An 18260-nucleotide genomic window follows, 5' to 3' on the forward strand; every position below is an offset into this window, starting at 1 on the left:
GCTATAATGCAAAATGACATTATATCAAACCAAGAAATTCTTGTGAACAAGTTAGTTCATGATAAAATGTGATTTTTGGCAGTGTATTTATATTTTGGTATTATAACAATTTTCCTTTTCCACATATGGTAGCACACGGGCTTTTCCCCAAATTAGATAATATACAAAATAGAAAATCAAATGTCAAAATCGGTCGTCTCCATACAGAACTAGTTATCAGGATTACTTCTTTCCCTAGACAAAATGGTATTTTGAGCATACCTCCAAAAGCAATATCCCTTTGAATATCTCGCTTCCAGGTGCAGAACTTGTTTCCCACACTGTACAAATACATTAACGTTATTTCAATTGCCCACAGAAGATTGACAAATGCAGTCTCTAATCATAAATTCAATGCATCACCTGTACAAGAATTAAACTCCAAGAAGAATGCCACATTAACACTGATGCCATCTCCAATGGCCACTTGTACAACTGATTGTAAAGATGTAAATGGATTTCTGGCAGTCCATAATCAAGGAGCTAACAAGCATTCTGAATAATAGAAAAGGACATTTAGCTCCATGAACTCAGTTCAAAGCATGACTGATCCAATTTTCATTTCCTCTATCTTGATGAGACTTTAAGATTATGTACTTCTTTGAGATTGAGCTGAGACTTTAAGATTATGTACTACTTTGAGATTGAGCTGTTCAACTAAGGTATGCAAAATACGTGATGCCTCAGAAGTTAGCCCTTGGAAGAGAAACTCATCTAATTTCCCCGAGTACTTGACACCAATTTGGAGTTCTTGTTCATTCAAATTACATGGGATGACATTCCTCCATTCATGCAATCTTCCTTCCAGGCAAAGACCATGAAGCAATGCAGCAAAAGAAACAGGATCAGGAGAGAAACCCTTGTTCGTCATTTTATCACGCAGCCTCAAAGCAGTTTTCACCATTTTATGTAGGCATAGACAGATGAGGATAGAATTATAGGCAGCAGCCCTCTGATCCCATCCATCTGATATCATCATTCCAAAAAATTCCCGGACTAGAGAATTCCCATTCTGTTGAGAGTACCTTCTTTTGTCAGAAGTTGCAATCTCAGCCCTATATGTTAAGCCATTTATCAGATAGTTGAAGGTAACATCATTAGGTTCACACTTGTTTAGCAACATTAGATCAAAAAAGGAGAAAGCTTTTAAGAGTTTACCCTCCTTACAAAAGCAACCAATAAGTATAGTGTACGTTACGACATTAGGCTCCAATCCACAAGATCTCATCTCTTTAAAAGTTGTTTCAGCCATATTGAAGTCTCTACTGCGGCAAAATCCATTAATTAGAGAGGTATATGTTACAACATTTGGTTTGCATGTCCGTTTCACCATCAGCCCAAAAATCCTTAGTGCTCCTTGCAAGTCATTCTGCTTTACATACCCATCTATGATTGTGGAATACGTGAATTCATCTGGAGTATCAACTCCATCTATCATTCTTTTAAAGCATTGCAGTGCATCATACATCTTTCCAGATTTGCAGTAACCCTTAATCATGGCATTATAACCAACAACTCCAGGATCTATACCTTTTTCAATTGTGAGCTGAAAGAGTTTTTTGGCCTCATCAAGCCTACCATGTCTTATAAATCCATCAACTAAAGTGGCATTAACAAATGCGTCAGGGGCTACATTTTGGTCAAGCATCTCAGCAAGCAGGAGCTTGGCAGCAGGTAGCCTCCCTTTCTTGCAAAGTCCACTTATCAAGACATTATAAATATTTGCATCAAGTAATACTCCCTTCTCCGACATTTTGTCTCGAACTGTCAATGCCACATCAACCTCCCCTGCGACAACAAGCCCATGGACAAGTGCTCCATAAGTAATCAAATCGGGTGTATTCCCTCTTTCTGACATCTCAATAAGAAAATCTGAGGCCCTAACACATTCCCCTTGTTTACAATACACATGTATAAGAGGAGTATAACTAAATTTATTTGGCAACAATCTCCTCTTTTTTGCCTCTTCAAGAAGTTGTTCAGCTTCATGAGCTTCTCCATAGCTGCATGAACTGCTTATCAAAATATTATATGTTGCCATATCTGGCTCGCAACCACTTTCAATAATCCATTTTACAGTCTCCGCTGCTTCAATTTTGCAACCATGCTTAAATCGAGCATCAATGATGCTATTATAAATTTGAACACTAACTGTCAAACTCCTCTCCTTCATTTCCAGCAAAAGCCTCTCAACTGCCTCAAACTTGCCTTTTTTACAAAACCCATTAATTAGAGCACCATAAGTCCTCACTGTAGGTAAAAACCCCTTCATCTTCAACTCCTTGAGAAGCACATTAGCCCTGTCAATATCTCCTTTCTTGCAATATCCATCGATTAGCGTATTATAGAACACAATATTCGGCACACATCCGTTTCCCCACCTCTCCTCAATCAACTTCCTACCCTCCTCAACCTCCCCCTGTTTACACAAGCCATTTACCATTATACAAATTGTATAATTATCAGCATCTCCATCTCTATGGACCACTTCGTCATATACTTTGCGTGCAACTTCAACGTTTCTATCTTTTATCAGCACATTAAGCAATGCATTGCAAGCAAAACTATCGGGCACACAATTATGGACATTAACAGCAGTATGGTACAAAGTAAGAGCCTTATCAACCAAGCCACAATCTGCATACATATAAATAACACTACTCAGAGCTTCACATGTAGGCACCAAATCCTTGGCTTTCATTATTTTCAACAAATTTTCAATCTTTTCAAACACTCTGCATCTCGCTAAGAGCTTCAAAAGTGAAGAACAAGCAAATCCATCTAAGGAATTGCTTCCATCTGATTGTTTTGATGTCCATTGAAAGAATTTTATACCCAATTCTGGGTCGCGAATTTGATCAAACACAAAGCTTGCAATCTCTGAAACTCGCGCTTCTGCCCCAGCAAAATGGGTTTCCAGAGATTCTTGCCATGATGGGTCGGTTTTAATGATATGGATGGTGTCTCTGACGAGATGTTTAACAGGGGGTGTGAAGGGAATGCGAGAAGAAGCATTAGGTTTTGGGTGGTGAAGGGGTTTGATGCGAGAGAGAAGAGTTCTAGACATGAGAAAGTGAGGAGGGTGGTAAAAATGAAGGCTTTTTCAGGGTTTTATGCATTTGGGGATTTGAAATAGTTGCCTTTGTCCTTGCCACACTGCAAATGGCTTCCCTTCAACAGCAATATGGTAGCTAATTTAGAATGTAGTTTTGCTTAAACCGGCGCCCATCGTCATCTTCTTCTTCTTGTTTATTTATTTATATTTTTGGGTCGAAGGGAGATAATTGTTGATTTTTGATTTTTCACAGAGACTAATAAATATAATTTTTATTAACTTTTCAATTATATCTCACTTAAATAAATTAAATAAGAGAGAAAGTTGTAGAGTTTTATTCTTATGTTTGTTTTGATAGGTTATTTGATTTTTTATTTTAGTGATTTAGTTGATTCTCCCGCTGTCCTTCCCCAACATTCGGGCAGAGGAGAGGCTTTTGTTTTAATTTTATCGTTTGGTTTCTCTCGCGGGCTTAATAGATGACTTTTTTTCTTTTATTTTTTTAGTTTAAAGGTTCGTGCTTCTATGTTGGAGTATGTTTTTCATGGACATGGGTTTGTCGAGCGCTTCAGCTTCTATATGATTTCTAGTTTAAAGAGAAATCACTTTCGATAATATTGAGGAGAGTTCATTCATAAAAAGATTTAACAGAGAAGAGATTCATTCATAGCAGAGAGGAGAATTCATTCATAATTTTAGAGCAATATATATTAAAAGAATTACTTTTGCGCATATAATTCTTACGTGCAAAGACTTTTCTCATGTGTGAAAGATTACTTAACAAAAAATTATGAAAAAAAATTATAATATAATGTTCATATACTAATATAAGATATAAAGAATTATTAAAAACTGAAAAATCTTATAATTTAATGCCAAATTGTGCAAAAATGAAACTTTATACCAATACTTTCAGATAGATAAGTAGCAAACTCCAAAAGTTCAGAAACGTTTAGCATACATCCTCCGACCACTGAAAGATGATCATTCTGGCAGTCATTTTTCTTGAAAACTCGATCTATTAATTTAGCTATTGATTATATATGAACTTTAAAAAATTTATTTCACCCATGGAGGTAAAACTAATGCTCATAGGAGCTCTTAGTTCTTTTTTTTGAAAAGTTTCAATTCTCCTCTTCATGGTAAACCCAGGTGCGTCTTTAGGCATAAGCAGAAAATGTGGAAGAAGTTAGGTTGGAAATAAACTGCACAAGTACATGAAAAAAAAAAATCAAGGTTCTGTAACTAGTCATGCATAAAAATCTGTCACATAGTAATTTATCTGATAAAATTATCTTTTCTTTTGTTCAGCTTTCAAAAAGGGGTTGTAAAATCTCTCCCAAGAGGGAAAAAATGGTAACAGCCACTTTCTACTCTTTGAATCGTTTTTTTCCCTGGCCTTCTTCATATTGCTAAATCTTTCAGTCCTTTGAAGTTATGACAAGCAATCCCAATGCGCCAATAAGAATGTACTGCACATAGAACAAAGGTTGTAGTTTACCAGAAACCATGAGAATGAAATGAAATGTAAATTCCCAGATAAAATTCAAATATTACTCTTTCAGTTGTATCTAGTGATTCACAAAGCAAAACAAACCTTGATAATAGGCTTTTCGGTCATGATAATTGTCACCCAACCAACATAAGGCAAGAACCTGGAAATGATAAAATGTAAGCGACATCAAGTGTACCCATGTTATCACGCAAAATGAGGAACGTTCAAAGAATGTTCCAACTACACCTCCTACTGTAAACAGAGAACAAAAGAAGTACTAAGCTTTTACCCAACAGCTCTCCCCATGATATGGTGCCGCTGCAGCCACAGCTGACCTTGAGCATACAAAAGTCTGTCATCCCCATAGTTATTATCTCCTGAAAGGACAAGATTATGGAAGAACATTAGCATAGTTAAACAAGAAATAAAAAAAAGAAGGGACAATTTTTAAGACATCAGTAGAATCTTTAAAACAGCAGAAAATTTGAAAGCACAGGTACGCATTGTAACTTTGCAAGAAGCAACTATGTCAATATAACAAAGTAATCCTTAGATCAAAATGCCAGCACCTTTTGTGAGGACCTCAACTTCCCCCGTTTCTTGCCTTTCATGTACCTGCACAACAATTAATGTTAAGACTCACCAGACAAAAAGGTGAAATTTTAAATTTCCTCTACCATTTTTGAGGATGAAAATGGTTTCATTATCAAACAGATAAAAATCTGATTCATAGATAGGTAAATGGAGAACATTTCCATCTCCATTTCCTACTTTTCTCACCCTCTCCCAGCCACTCCAAGTCCTGACATACACAGTTATTGTAATCCAAAATGTCTCTTATAGTTTTCTTGTTAAGATTCAGACGTCTTATCCAAAATGAATTTTTGCCACAGTAAGGAATGAAAATGATCAGGTAGTACAGGGAACCAAATCTTTACCTTGATTACACGATGGACAATTGGAATTTCACGGCCCTGACCAATCAATAACAATGCATATCGTGAGGGTGAAAGTAGAATAAAAACATTAAGCAAATATGATGAAGGGAAAAAAAAAAGGAAAGACAAGCATGAAAGCAAAAATAGAAGCACATCAACATTAAATAACAAACAACATGCATGAAAAATACAACTAAGCTATAAGCAACTGAAAATCTAACAAGAAAAACAGCCTGTAGTGGAGACTTTACAGTAAATGCCCAATAACCAGTTGCACTTTTTCATCCATTTACCTTTCTATAAAACTGGTGAGATATATTTTATGATAATCTGTATGAATGGTAAAAATGAAAGACATAACTGGGTTTTAAGACATCAAAAGAAAAAAGAAAGTGAATTACAGGCACTAGCAAACCAACAAACAAAAATTATCTGAACTATAATTAAGGATAGCAAAACAACACATAATAATGAAGGGGCCCTTACATCTACATTAAAAACAACAATCTCTCCTGCACGAATTGGATCTTTACTCATGTGCAAAAACAAAATATCCCCCTGCAAAAGAAGTGAATTGTTACTCAAGCAGCAAGATTAAATAGTACAACTAAAGGAATCAGAATATGAAGGTAGAACTATATGATAGTATCGTCACCATCAAAGCACAAGAAGTTAATACCAACAACAAAACTTACAATAACACACTTCTGTGGAGTGTTACCACTGCAGTTTCATGCAACATTTGAATGATTTCCTAACCAACTAGGAACTCATTTTCCAACTATGCCGGCATCTTTAAAAATCAGATTTTAATTTTTCTATGTCTATTGAATATAAGGTGGTTTTTTCAACATATGCCTTGGTTTCAAGCATCAGCTAACTTGATTGGAAGGCATTACTTCCTTAGCTGATCTCTGCAATTTTCTTTATTCTGAATGTTGTGATCTCCTTTCCTTTACTTTGAGAATTTTGTTTTTCAATCAAAATTATTAGAAACCAATTGCTAACCAACAAGTATAGATGCATATTAGTTCTCAGTAAAAATTCAGTGGAGTATTTACATTAACCAGCAGCATGCCAATTAGATCTATTGGATTTTTGTTGCATCTAAACTAAACTACATGTATAATGCTGCTTTTTTCCAGTGATTATAATCAACCTAAAGTATGGAAGAGACAAGAGAGAAATAATTGTTAGAAATTGTAACATGGCATCAAATAAGGAAATGGAAATCAAACATGAGAGATTTCTTGATTGCAGCACCTAGCACATAGAATACCTGGCCTGAACTGTGTTCAGGTTCAAAGAAATGTAATGTGATTTAGAAAAAGGAGTAAATTTTTCTGAAATGGCTAAATCAAAGATGAAGCATTTCATTTCCATTTGTTTCTTCCTCTTTTTGTGTGATTGGATATCCTATCAAAAAATATGTCTCTTTAACAATATCCAAAACATAAGATACAAAAATGGTCTAACTACCAAACCTAAAAAGTACTAAAAGATGCTAAAAATCAAAGAAGAGCTAAGACAAAAAGCATAAAGTGAATATGCATGATGATTAAACTTTGCTCTAAAAGAACAAGCCATCACAAAGTTAGCTCAGTTATCAACAAAATGACATCTCACAGATATTAATACAGTACTGCAAAGAATTTCCGAAGCATTCAATATAGAACATATGGCTGAGAAGAAAATGAGATCAATATTCACCCCGCAAATATGGAAATTACCAAGTATATTCCTTATCCTCCATCTTCTACTAAATACACAACACATTCCCTTTATTATCATGAAGCAGATCTATGGACAATTGGATATTAATAAAATAATTTATTTTGACTTACCCTCTTAAAGCCAGGTTCCATACTTCCAGATAGAACAACCACTACAGGAGACTCACTACCAGTGATGCACATCAACCCCTTCCATATTATTAGAGCAGATGTAACAATCATTCCTGAAATCAAAAGCAGGTATTGAATATAACATACACTCAAGCAGATGGGACACAACTAGAAACTGTAATGTTTAATACTGTTCTTTATAGAATTGCAGCTTTCTTTCATAAATCCAAGTTTCTGAACCATTATCTGATCAGAAAGCATTTTGAATTTTAAATAGCAAATTATCTAAACCATCAAAGGGAGGAAAGGCAACTTAAACCATATACTACATGCTAAACCTGATCCAAACACAAAATATAGGAGTACTTGATTTCCTAAAAAGATCTACAGAACTTGCATAACCCAACCCAAAAAACATAATTTCAAAGGAACATTGCGTCTATCAATTATGCCTGTGTTTATATCCAATAAAACAGAAAACCCAATTCAACATAGAACCTACAAATTGCAATCAGTTTTAGGATTACGCAGCACTTTAGCCTCAACTAAATGCAATTTTCCTCTCAACCCAGAATACATCACATCAATCAAAGGAAAAACAAGAGTAAATAAAGCCTCAAACTTTAACTCGTTATGCCCATTTAACCAAAAAACAAAATGATGACAAATTAAAATTCCATTATTGTAGCCACATTCAATCAGCACCCTATTGAACTTTAACAATTACAAATTTCTCTCAGAATCTTCGCACCTCCATCACTCAATACCAGAGAAGAATTCCATGAGCCTACAGAAATTTTTACGCATAGAAAAAAGCATCAATAAAAGTAGAGACTGACCTAGACTGACGGCCTGAGTGAGGAGCTGGCGGATCTGGATGGATTTGATGGAATCGACAGTATCTCCGATCCACCCCATTTTTCCTTCAGTTGTAATTTTTACTCTTTGCTTTCCTCTGCGGATTCAGAAGGCTCTAAAGCCCTCCTCCTAATTTCTGTGTTTCGTTTTTGGTTTGGCACTGCTGCTGGTTCGTCGGACTCGTGACTCGTCTTCTAGGGTGTCCTCCATGTTTTTTTATTAATTAAATATATATTTAAAATTAATCCATTAAATATTTAATTAAAATTATAAAAATTATTATAAATTAAGTACAAATTAATTTATAATTAACGAGTTATAAAAAAATTGTAAATAATCTTGTTTATTGCTTATTGTTATAATTTTTTTATTACAATTTAAATTTTAATAAAATGATAAATTATTTTTAATAATTTTATTAATTTATAAGAATTTAAAATATAACTAATAAAATTGGGAGTACCACTAATAATACGAATAATTAATTTTTATTTTTTTAATAAATTATCATAATGTACTTAATGTATATTTAATTATCATATTTTTTATAAATTTATTTATTAAATAAATTAAAATGTTAATTCAAATATTCAATAAATTAGAATGACTTGAAAAAAAAAAAAAAAACTAATACAAAGGTATATATAACCTTATCGGTGTGCCACATAACTTCAACTTAAAAAATCTATTTTTTATTTATTTATTCAATTTTAAATAACTTTCACTAAAAAATTTATACTTTTAATCACTAAAATTTTATATCATAAAAAATAATAAAAATAATTATAATCAGTTTATTTATTTATTAAAACTTGAAATAAAGTTATAATTAATTATAGGTTATTATCAATTAATTATAAAAAATTTTTTATAATATGATTGAAATAAAACATATATATAGAAATAACATTTCAGATAATATTATTAAAATAAAATAATAAACTATCTGCAAGTGTAAAATATATATATATATATATATATATATATATATAAAAGTAAGTATTCTATTCAATCGAATAAATTAAAAATTAAAATTTTAGTATTTATGAAAATTGAATCAAATTGATTTTAATAAAAAATCAAATCAAACTAAATCGGTCTGATTTAGTTTGATTTGAATTTTTAATAAATTTTTTATTTTTTATATTTTATTTTTAATATTTTAAATTTTAATTGAAATATCTTAATTTTAATATTTTAAAATAATATATTACTGATAATCTGAAATCCAGAAAATAGGGTTTTTACAAGAGTTCTGTAAACTGAGAAAAAACTTAAAACGAGAGAATAGTGTTCCTCCCCTTTTATTCTTTTCCTTTGTCTGTCCATTCTGATACGGTCATACGAGAATGTCAGATATTCTGCGTCATGCGTAACGGCCATTTAATTCTTCTCTGGCACACATGCAGGTGGTCCCACCAGATGGATGGGCTGGCCACCCCCTTCTTTCGGGTTGGGCTGGAAGATGAGATTAAGGCAGAGCTTAGAGGAGGTCTAGTCATTGGGCCGGAAAAGGCAGGGTCGGCCTGATTGAAAAATCTGACTGGAGCCCGGTCTTTAGACTGAACGGACTGGACTTGACTCACGCGGAAGACTTAGAAGCCTTCAGGTCATGGGCCGTCATCGTGGACTTGGTTTTAGACTGGGGTAGTGAAATCCAGCGATCATCAATTACTATAACTAATCGATTCAATTTAATTTTTTTTAATTTTCTTTATCAAAATCCAATCGAATCGAAATAATCAAAATTTTTAAAATTAAAAATCCAACCGAATTAAAATAATAAAAAATCGAATCAAAATTTTAAATTAATTTATTTCGAGTCAGTTTTTTCGATTTCAATTCAATGCCACTAATATATATATATATAAATACAAAAAAATTTAAGAGGTGAAAATTTTCACTTTATTAAATTATTAAAAAAGGCAATCTAAAGGATCTACATGATTTTTTTTTTTTGAATTTTTTCAATTTCATCGGAGACAAGAATTAGGTTCTACAACTCCTTTAGCTGATCCAAAAGCATTGTTGCAGCTTGAATCGACTTTTTCTCCTGGCGTTGCAGATATCAATTCTATATTTTCCAATATGATATTTGTGCAAGGCACATAGTTACTGCAGTTAAGATCGATAGCTACTACTGACTTTGACGTCCCATTTAATCCATAATATTGAACTTTGTCTATATGAACTCCAACATTCTGTCAAATTAAATCGTTAATATATAATTTTGAAAAATTAAATTTTACAACAAAGAAAAAAAAAAGTCTTACATACCGATGCTGGCGGAGGTGACTTTCCAGAATCACTGTAATACTGGTTAATGATTATTGGATTTGCCACTTCATTAAATATTATATTAGAGAATTCAACATTTTGAACCAGGCCATTTCCACCCTGAAAGAAATTTATTAAAAAATATATATATAATAAATAAGAATTGCTTAAAAGATTTGAGTAATAAACCATTTCAATATATTCGTACCGGCCGCAATCACAGGTTTAATCTGGTGGTAAGTGTATCTAAATATAAAAGGAAAGTCATATTCATACCGGCCAAGTTTTGATTCTTGCCCCATTGGTTGTGTTGTAGAAATTTATTTGACTTATAGCTATGTTGTGTACATCTACAGCTTCTCCATCTTCTCCTAAGCTTCCAATGCTATTGCAGAAAGGAAACCACAGGATATGTCTTAGTTTATCATTATCTAAAAGTAAATCACTATTGACAAATCACTAACCTGATTCCATGACCAGGTCCACAGTTAATGTACGTAATATTAATGTTGTACGAGCGATCGACAATGGAGATACAGTCATCTCCTGTCAGGTTGGAAGTTAGCAATGAAGCCTTAAAACTATATTATTTATAATTGAAGATGAAGAGTCGATTAATATATTACCGGTGCCAATGATCGAGTTATTGATGAAAAAAGATTTTGAGTGAGAAATGTGGATGCCATCAGTGTTGGGGCTATCACCGGGTGATTGCAGGTTCAGTGATTCCAGTTCGGCTTGCTGGCAGCCGTGGAAGCGAACATGAATTCCACCACTTTGTACGGTTCTAATTCCTCTCATATTAATGTTATTACAACTTTCAAATCCGAGTATCTAAAATCCAAAACAAAACTAGTTCATGTGTGTCTGTTATTAGATTAATTATAAATAAATGTGCATGCAAATACACTGATAAACTCACCGCTGGAGCAAGTTGATTGCAACCCGGCTGAGAAATTACAAAGAGTCAATAGTTTCGTCGACCAAAATGAAAATATTTATCAAATTACTATCGCGATCGGCTTGGCATACCTTTCCAGGATTTTTTTTGCAAGAAATATCCCACCAGGCCTGTCCACTTCCATCTAGCAAGCTATCGTCAGTGCCAGCTACTATCAGCCCATCTACTTGTTGAAAAACTAACCACTTTCCAAAATCTAACCCCTTCCATGCTTTGGGATCATCAGGAGCTACAATCTTTCCTGATACCTGGATATTAAACAAGAATTCTCACTCTTTTTTCTATAAGAAAGAAAGTTATTTTCCTTAAAAATTAAACTTACACAACAATGAAGAAATATTTAAGCTTGATTCAAGTGCCAAAAGGGAAGAATGGTGCTTAGAATTTCATTTGATGCATGCATGCTTTTTAAATACCTGAACATTAATGTTGGTAGATTCGCAAGGGCCTGCAAGGTTTATAGGATGCACCAAAAATGTCTTTCCATCAGGAATGATCATGGTAGGTGTGTCTGGATCCTTACATGTATCACTCCATGCCTTAACAAATGCCTGCAGTTAACAAATTCTGAAATTAAGTTTACAAATTCAAAATGTTTCACTCCATCCTTACATGTTTTTCGCATGTAAATTAATTTACGCGTGATAAATAAAGTATAAATATATAATTATTATACCAGTGTATCATCTGTATTTCCATCTCCGATTGCTCCATAATTTATAACATCATAGGTATTATTACTTGAAACGACATTAAATGTTGTTAAGAAAAAACTCAAGATACAGAGAATGGTAAATGGATCCTACAAAATGGAAAGAATATATGAGTTCAAATGATTATTAGCACTTCATATTATAAGCTTGAATTATGGGTCTGCTGCTTAGTCCTTACCATTGTATGCTGAGAGAAATGAAAGAGAGATAGAGAAACCAATTTCTCAATGCAGAGAGAATGCAATTATCAAACATAAAACTACCATATTTAAGGTCGTCTAGATTGGCTTTAGAAGGAAAGAAATCTAAGGGAATGTATATTATTGTCCTATTATATAAAAAAAAATGTAATAATTTGGTATAAGTAGTATGTTGTTATAGTGCTGAATATGCTGCCATAATAAACTGATTTGTCATATAATAATAAATATTTTTTTATTATATTTTATTATTTTTAAATAATAAGTACATTCTACTGTATTATTATAAGTCTTCGAATTATATATAATTATTGGTACGAAACTACTCAATAATCTGAGTTAATCATTTTTTATCAATTGAAAAATGGGTTTAAAAGTTATTTAGATCAGCTTGGAACGGACTGTTTTAGTGGGTATCAAAGTCGTCAGATAAATTATGCAGAATTAGTGGACCTATGAAAAAAGGCTACTCCTGTGAAAATAGGTGTAGTCGCCCGAAATACTAGCGAACCACTATGTTCTAGTTTACCAATTATTTCGATTTACTTGCGATCAAAACGTCGGCAAATTTAGCATATTAAAGTGGTTAATTAATAAAATAATACAAATAAGTTAGAATTCAAAATTTAATTAGTATTTAAAAGTGGAAAGAGGAGGAAATATGAAATTTTTTATAATGCCCAATCGTTGATAATTTTATTATTTAAAATTTAATTTTTAAAATAAATAATAATTTTATATTTTTTAAATTAATTTTAGTTAATTAAAAATTTTTTAAAAGATATATAAAAATATGATAAAATTACATATTTTAATTAAGGATATATATTAGATTATAATTTTATTATTTTAAATTAATTTTAGAGTTTTTTAATAAAATATAAAGTAAATATCTAAATTAATTTAAATACCACTAAATCAATTTTAAAATAAGAATTATTAAAATAATATATTTAAATATTAAATAAATATTAAGAAGATTATTTAAATAATAAATTCATATTTGTAGTATAAATTAAAATAAAAATTTAAATTTAATTTGAATATTAAAAATATTAATGAAATAAAAAAATAAAATAAGAAATACATAAAATCACTAATTTTTTTTAGTAAATTAATAATTTAAAAATGATTTCACTTAAATATTTATAATTCTTTTAATTCTTATAATTTATTTATACTATATATTGAAAGGAAGAATTTTTTTTATTTGTTAAATTAACTTCAGAAATTAATTAAGAAAATAATAAGATATATAAATTTATTAATATTAAAAACTTTAAATTAAATAAATTATTCTTCACTTGAATTTAAAATCTATTATATTGTAAAAAAATTAATAATATATAAATTCTTGTAATATTAATTTTTGTTTAAATATAATCATAAATTATGATAAAATTTATTAATTATAATTTTTGTAAATTAATTTTTGGAGTTTAAAAAAATCTAAAAGAAATACTTAAATTAATGAAAATATAACTAGATTAATTTTAAAATTAAGAATATTAAAATACCATGTCAAAATATTATATAATTATTAAAATAATAAATTCATATTTTTAAGTAAAATTTAAAATAAAAAATTAAATTTAATCAGTGAGTATTAATAATATTACGAATAAATTAAACAATTAAACAATTAAATTCTTGTTTCTATATAAAAAGTGTTATTTATATATACTTGTAGAGCATATTTTGATTTAATTGATTAATTTTTTATTATATTTTATGCAATATAATATTATAGTTTATTTGTATTATTAAAAATGTGAGAGAATAATTAATAAATATAATATACTATAGGATACTATATTTTCAATTTAATGAAAGTATTTATACATTTTATATACCTTATTTCATTTTATAGCATAATTTTAATAATATACATCTATCGCTTGTGATTTTTTTTTTTTTTTGAAATTTTAGAAAATTTTCTTTATTTATTTTGCTTTCATTGGACCAAATAAAATTAAATTTAAAAATATTTTTATTATTAATTATAGCTTTGTAAAACTAAATCAAACTTCATCCGCTACTTATATTTTAGAATTTATGTAATAATATTATTGAAATGATTATAAAATTATTATTTTAATACTATTGAAATAATAATTTAATAAAAATTTAAAATTATTATTAAAAAATTTTAATTTTTTTACTATATATAATAATATATTTTATATTTTTAATAATATTATAATTTTAATTGTATTTTTTATTCATTTCAAAAAAATAAGTAAATCACTCTGTATATTATAATAACAAAGACATATATTCTTAATTAAACATATAAAATAAAAATAAATATTATTATTTTATGAGCGAAAACAAATACAATGATTTTTAAATATATAAGGTATGATGAATACAATCCATATTCATTTATTTAAACGTTGAAATTCACTTCATTAAATTATTAAAAAAAAAAAAGCAATTCTAAAAGCCTTGTTGGCGGAGACAGGAACTAGGTTCCACAACTCCTTGAGCTGATCCAAAAGCGTTGTTGCAGCTTGATTTGACTTCTTCTCCTGGTGTTGCAGATTTCAATTCTATATTTTCCAATCTGATATTCGTGCAAGCCACATTCTCACTGCAATTCAGATTGATAGCTGCTTGTGTCTTTGACGTTCCATTCAATCCAAGATATTGAACTCCATTTATATGAACCCCAACGTTCTGTCCAAACAAAAAAAAAACAATGGTTAATACAAAATTTTAGAAAACTGAAGCATCTTCCAATTCCATACCGATGGCGGCGAAGGCGTATTTCCAGATTCAGTGTAATGCTGATCAATGATTATGGGATTTTGCACTTCTTTAAATATTATATCAGAGAATTGGACATTTTGAACTTGGCCTCTTCCCACCTAAACAAGTTGATTAAAGAAATATGATTAGTAAGAGTTGCTTAAAAGACTGAGTAATTTAACATTTCAATACATTCATACCGTCCATGTCTTGATTCTTGCCCCATTGGTTGTGTTGTGGAAATTTATGTGACTTACAGTTATGTTGTTTACATCTACTTCTTCTCCCTTTTGTCCTAAGCTTCCAATACTGTTGCAGAAAGGAAACCACAGGAAATGTCTTAGTTTATCGTAATCTAAAAGTTTCAGTGAGATAGAGTACTATTGACAAATCACTAACCTGATTCCATGACCAGGTCCACAGTCAATGTAGGTAATGTTAATGTTGTAAGAGCGATCGACAATGGAGATACAATCATCTCCTGTCAAGTTGGAAGTTAGCAATGAAGCCTTAAAACTATATTATTTATAATTCAAGATGAAGAGTCGATGAATATATTACCGGTGCCGATGATGGAGTTATTGATGAAAAAAGATTTTGAGTGAGAAATGTGGATGCCATCAGTGTTGGGGCTATCACCAGGTGATTGTAGGTTCAGTGAATCCAATTCGACTTGCTCGCAGCTGTGGAACCGAATATGAACTCCACCACTTTGTACGGTTCTAATTCCTCTCATATTAATGTTATTACAATTTTCAAATCCGAGTATCTAAAAGCCAAAACAAAACTAGTTCATGTGTGTCTGTTATTAGATTAATTATAATTAGATGTGCATGCAAATACACTGATAAACTCACCGTTGGAGCAAGATGATTGCAACCCGCCTGAGAAATTACAGAGAGTCAATAACTTCATCGAGCAAAATGAAAATATTTTGTCGAATTCTTATCGGCGTGGCATACCTTTCCAGGATTGTGTTTGCAAGAAATATCCCACCAGGCCTTTCCACTTCCATCTAGCAAGCCATTGCTAGTGCCGGCTATTATCAACCCATCTACTTGTCGAAAGGCTAACCACCTTCCAGAATCCCGTCCGTTCCATGCAATGGGAGCAGGGGCTATAATCTTTCCTGATAGCTGGATATGAAACAAGAACCTTCACTCTTATAACGTATAGTATCAAAGTTACGTAACAATGGAGAAATATTTAGCTTGATTCAAGTAATGAAGCATGGCGCTTAGAATTTCATTTGCTGCATGCCTTTTATTTACCTGAAAATTAACGTTGGTAGATTTGCAAGGACCTGCAAGAGTTACTTGATGCACCAAAAATGTCTTTCCATCAGGGATGATCATGGTAGGTGTGTCTGAATCATTACATGTGGCATTCCATGTCTTAACAAATGCCTGAGTTAACAAATTCCAGTGAAATTTAGTTACTAGCAAATATACATCAGATATATTGCATAAACAGTGCTTTTATTAAAAATAAATTCACGCATAAATTATTTTCTATGAAATAAATGGAGTATAAACTGTCGGGATCATACTAGTGTATCATCAGTCTTTCCATCGCCAACCGCTCCATAACTAAGAATATCATAAGTATTTTTACTTGAAACGCCATTAAATATTGCCGAAATCAAACTCAAAATATAAAAAATAATAAATATTTCCTGCAAAATAAAAAGAATATGAGTTCAAATGATGATCAGCTCTTCATAGATTTCATATTATAAGCTTGAACTGTGGGCAACTTAGATATGTATTTTACCGCTCCTGATTAGGGGTGACCAGTATTCGGTTTAAACTGAAAAAATCGACCGAACTAAATTAATTTAAAATTTTAGTTTGATTTTTTATTTAATTGGATTCGATTTGATTTTTAATTTCAAAAATTTCAATTATTTCGGTTTTATTCAATTTTGATTAGAAAAAATAAAAAAAATCGAACTGAACTAATTAGTGATAATAATATGTTATTTTCAATAATATAGAGAAATTAAATCCTATTAAGATTAAAATATTTTAATTAAATTTTAAAATACTAAAATAAAGTATAAAAAATAAAAAAATTATTAAAAATCGAAACTGATCAAACCGAATCGAATCGAGCTGAATCAAATCGATTCGATTCAGTTTGATTTCTAATCAAAATCAGTTCGATTTGATTTTTATAAATACTAAAATTTCAATTTTTGGTTTATTCAATTCAATTTGATTTTGAACCAAACCGACCAATTTCACTCTTATAGTGAGTGCTAACTACTTATTGAACCGAACTAGAGATTTTAAATCAAATTGACCGAATGCTCATCTCTATAGTGAGTGCTAACTATTTATTAAACTGAACCGAACAAATACTCATCATAAAGTGAGTGCTGACTACTTACCATTGTATAAAGAGAGAAATGAAGGAGAGATAGAGAAAGCAAGAGAAACTAATTTCTGAATGCATTTATCAAACAAAACGACCATATTTAAGGTCGTCTAGATTGGATTTAGCAGGAAAGAAATCTGAGGGGATGTATATTTTTATTACACCTAAATTCATGTCCATATATTCCTAAATTCTTGTCCATATATTGTCTAATAAATTTATGTTTCTACTAAATAAAAAATTGCCATATTTCTTATGTGAGTTGTACATTACTATAATGATTAATATAGAGTAGTTATAAATTTTTCTATTAAAGAGTATTTATAAAATTACTTACTATTTATATTAAAAATATATTTATTATCTAATATATTAAAATTATTTTTCATATAGTTATAGCATTAATTTAATTTTTATTATAATATAAAAATGTAAAATATGTATATTTTCTATCTGAATTTCATATTTATAATATATATATATATATGATTTGTTTCTTTTGTGAGAAAAATAATATATTAATTTTAAGTAACAAATTTTAATCGCAAAACCTTCATCAGTTTTTACATTAATTATTTACAAAAATGAAAATTCTAAATTAAAAATTACAATATAAATTATGTAAGTTTTTTCTTTGTAATAACTATGAAATCATCATTGTAATGGTTCATTACAAATCTTTTTCTTTTTTTCTTTTAATGAAAGGGTAAGATTTTTTTTATTTTTTCTTAATAAATGAATTCATTAAAA

At 30.4% G+C, this 18260-nt stretch overlaps 3 protein-coding genes across 5 annotated transcripts; all 3 read right to left on the reverse strand.

Moving 5' to 3' along the window:
- Positions 1–58: 58 nt before the first annotated feature.
- On the reverse strand, positions 59–4164 carry LOC110626101 (pentatricopeptide repeat-containing protein At1g52620). Of its 3 annotated transcripts, none has more exons than XR_002489661.2 (2): positions 403–4164; positions 59–320 (listed from the first exon to the last, which is right to left on the reverse strand). XR_002489661.2 is itself a non-coding variant. In XM_021771843.2 (2 exons), exons 1-2 carry the CDS (start codon positions 3104–3106, stop codon positions 607–609), a joined length of 2463 nt encoding a protein of 820 aa, XP_021627535.1. In that variant the 5' UTR covers positions 3107–4164; the 3' UTR covers positions 59–606. The 3 variants fall into 3 exon arrangements, 2 of the variants coding, with proteins under 2 accessions (XP_021627535.1, XP_021627534.1); XM_021771843.2 differs by having other exon boundaries at positions 59–645; positions 683–4164; XM_021771842.2 differs by having other exon boundaries at positions 59–639; positions 677–4164.
- Positions 4165–4312: 148 nt separating this feature from the next.
- Positions 4313–8431, reverse strand: LOC110625957 (signal peptidase complex catalytic subunit SEC11A). Its single transcript, XM_021771671.2, has 8 exons — positions 8211–8431; positions 7372–7484; positions 6014–6085; positions 5528–5563; positions 5159–5204; positions 4879–4966; positions 4692–4749; positions 4313–4566 (listed from the first exon to the last, which is right to left on the reverse strand). The coding sequence occupies exons 1-8, from the start codon at positions 8287–8289 to the stop codon at positions 4516–4518; spliced, it is 543 nt and encodes a 180-aa protein (XP_021627363.1). The 5' UTR covers positions 8290–8431; the 3' UTR covers positions 4313–4515.
- Positions 8432–10202: 1771 nt separating this feature from the next.
- On the reverse strand, positions 10203–16815 carry LOC110625554 (putative rhamnogalacturonase D; the record flags this gene model as incomplete). The annotated part of the gene is made up of 18 exons (XM_043961392.1): positions 10203–10430; positions 10507–10626; positions 10783–10891; positions 10971–11052; positions 11133–11340; positions 11429–11455; positions 11539–11715; positions 11884–12018; positions 12144–12207; positions 12251–12269; positions 14828–15059; positions 15131–15250; positions 15332–15440; positions 15531–15612; positions 15693–15900; positions 16094–16267; positions 16403–16537; positions 16681–16815. Coding segments are annotated over 18 exons (2364 nt in total), but the record flags the coding sequence as incomplete, so codon positions are not given.
- Between the last annotated feature and the right edge of the window lie 1445 nt (positions 16816–18260).

The sequence above is a fragment of the Manihot esculenta genome, chromosome 11 (assembly GCF_001659605.2).
Source record: "Manihot esculenta cultivar AM560-2 chromosome 11, M.esculenta_v8, whole genome shotgun sequence".
NCBI classification, from domain to species: domain Eukaryota; kingdom Viridiplantae; phylum Streptophyta; class Magnoliopsida; order Malpighiales; family Euphorbiaceae; genus Manihot; species Manihot esculenta.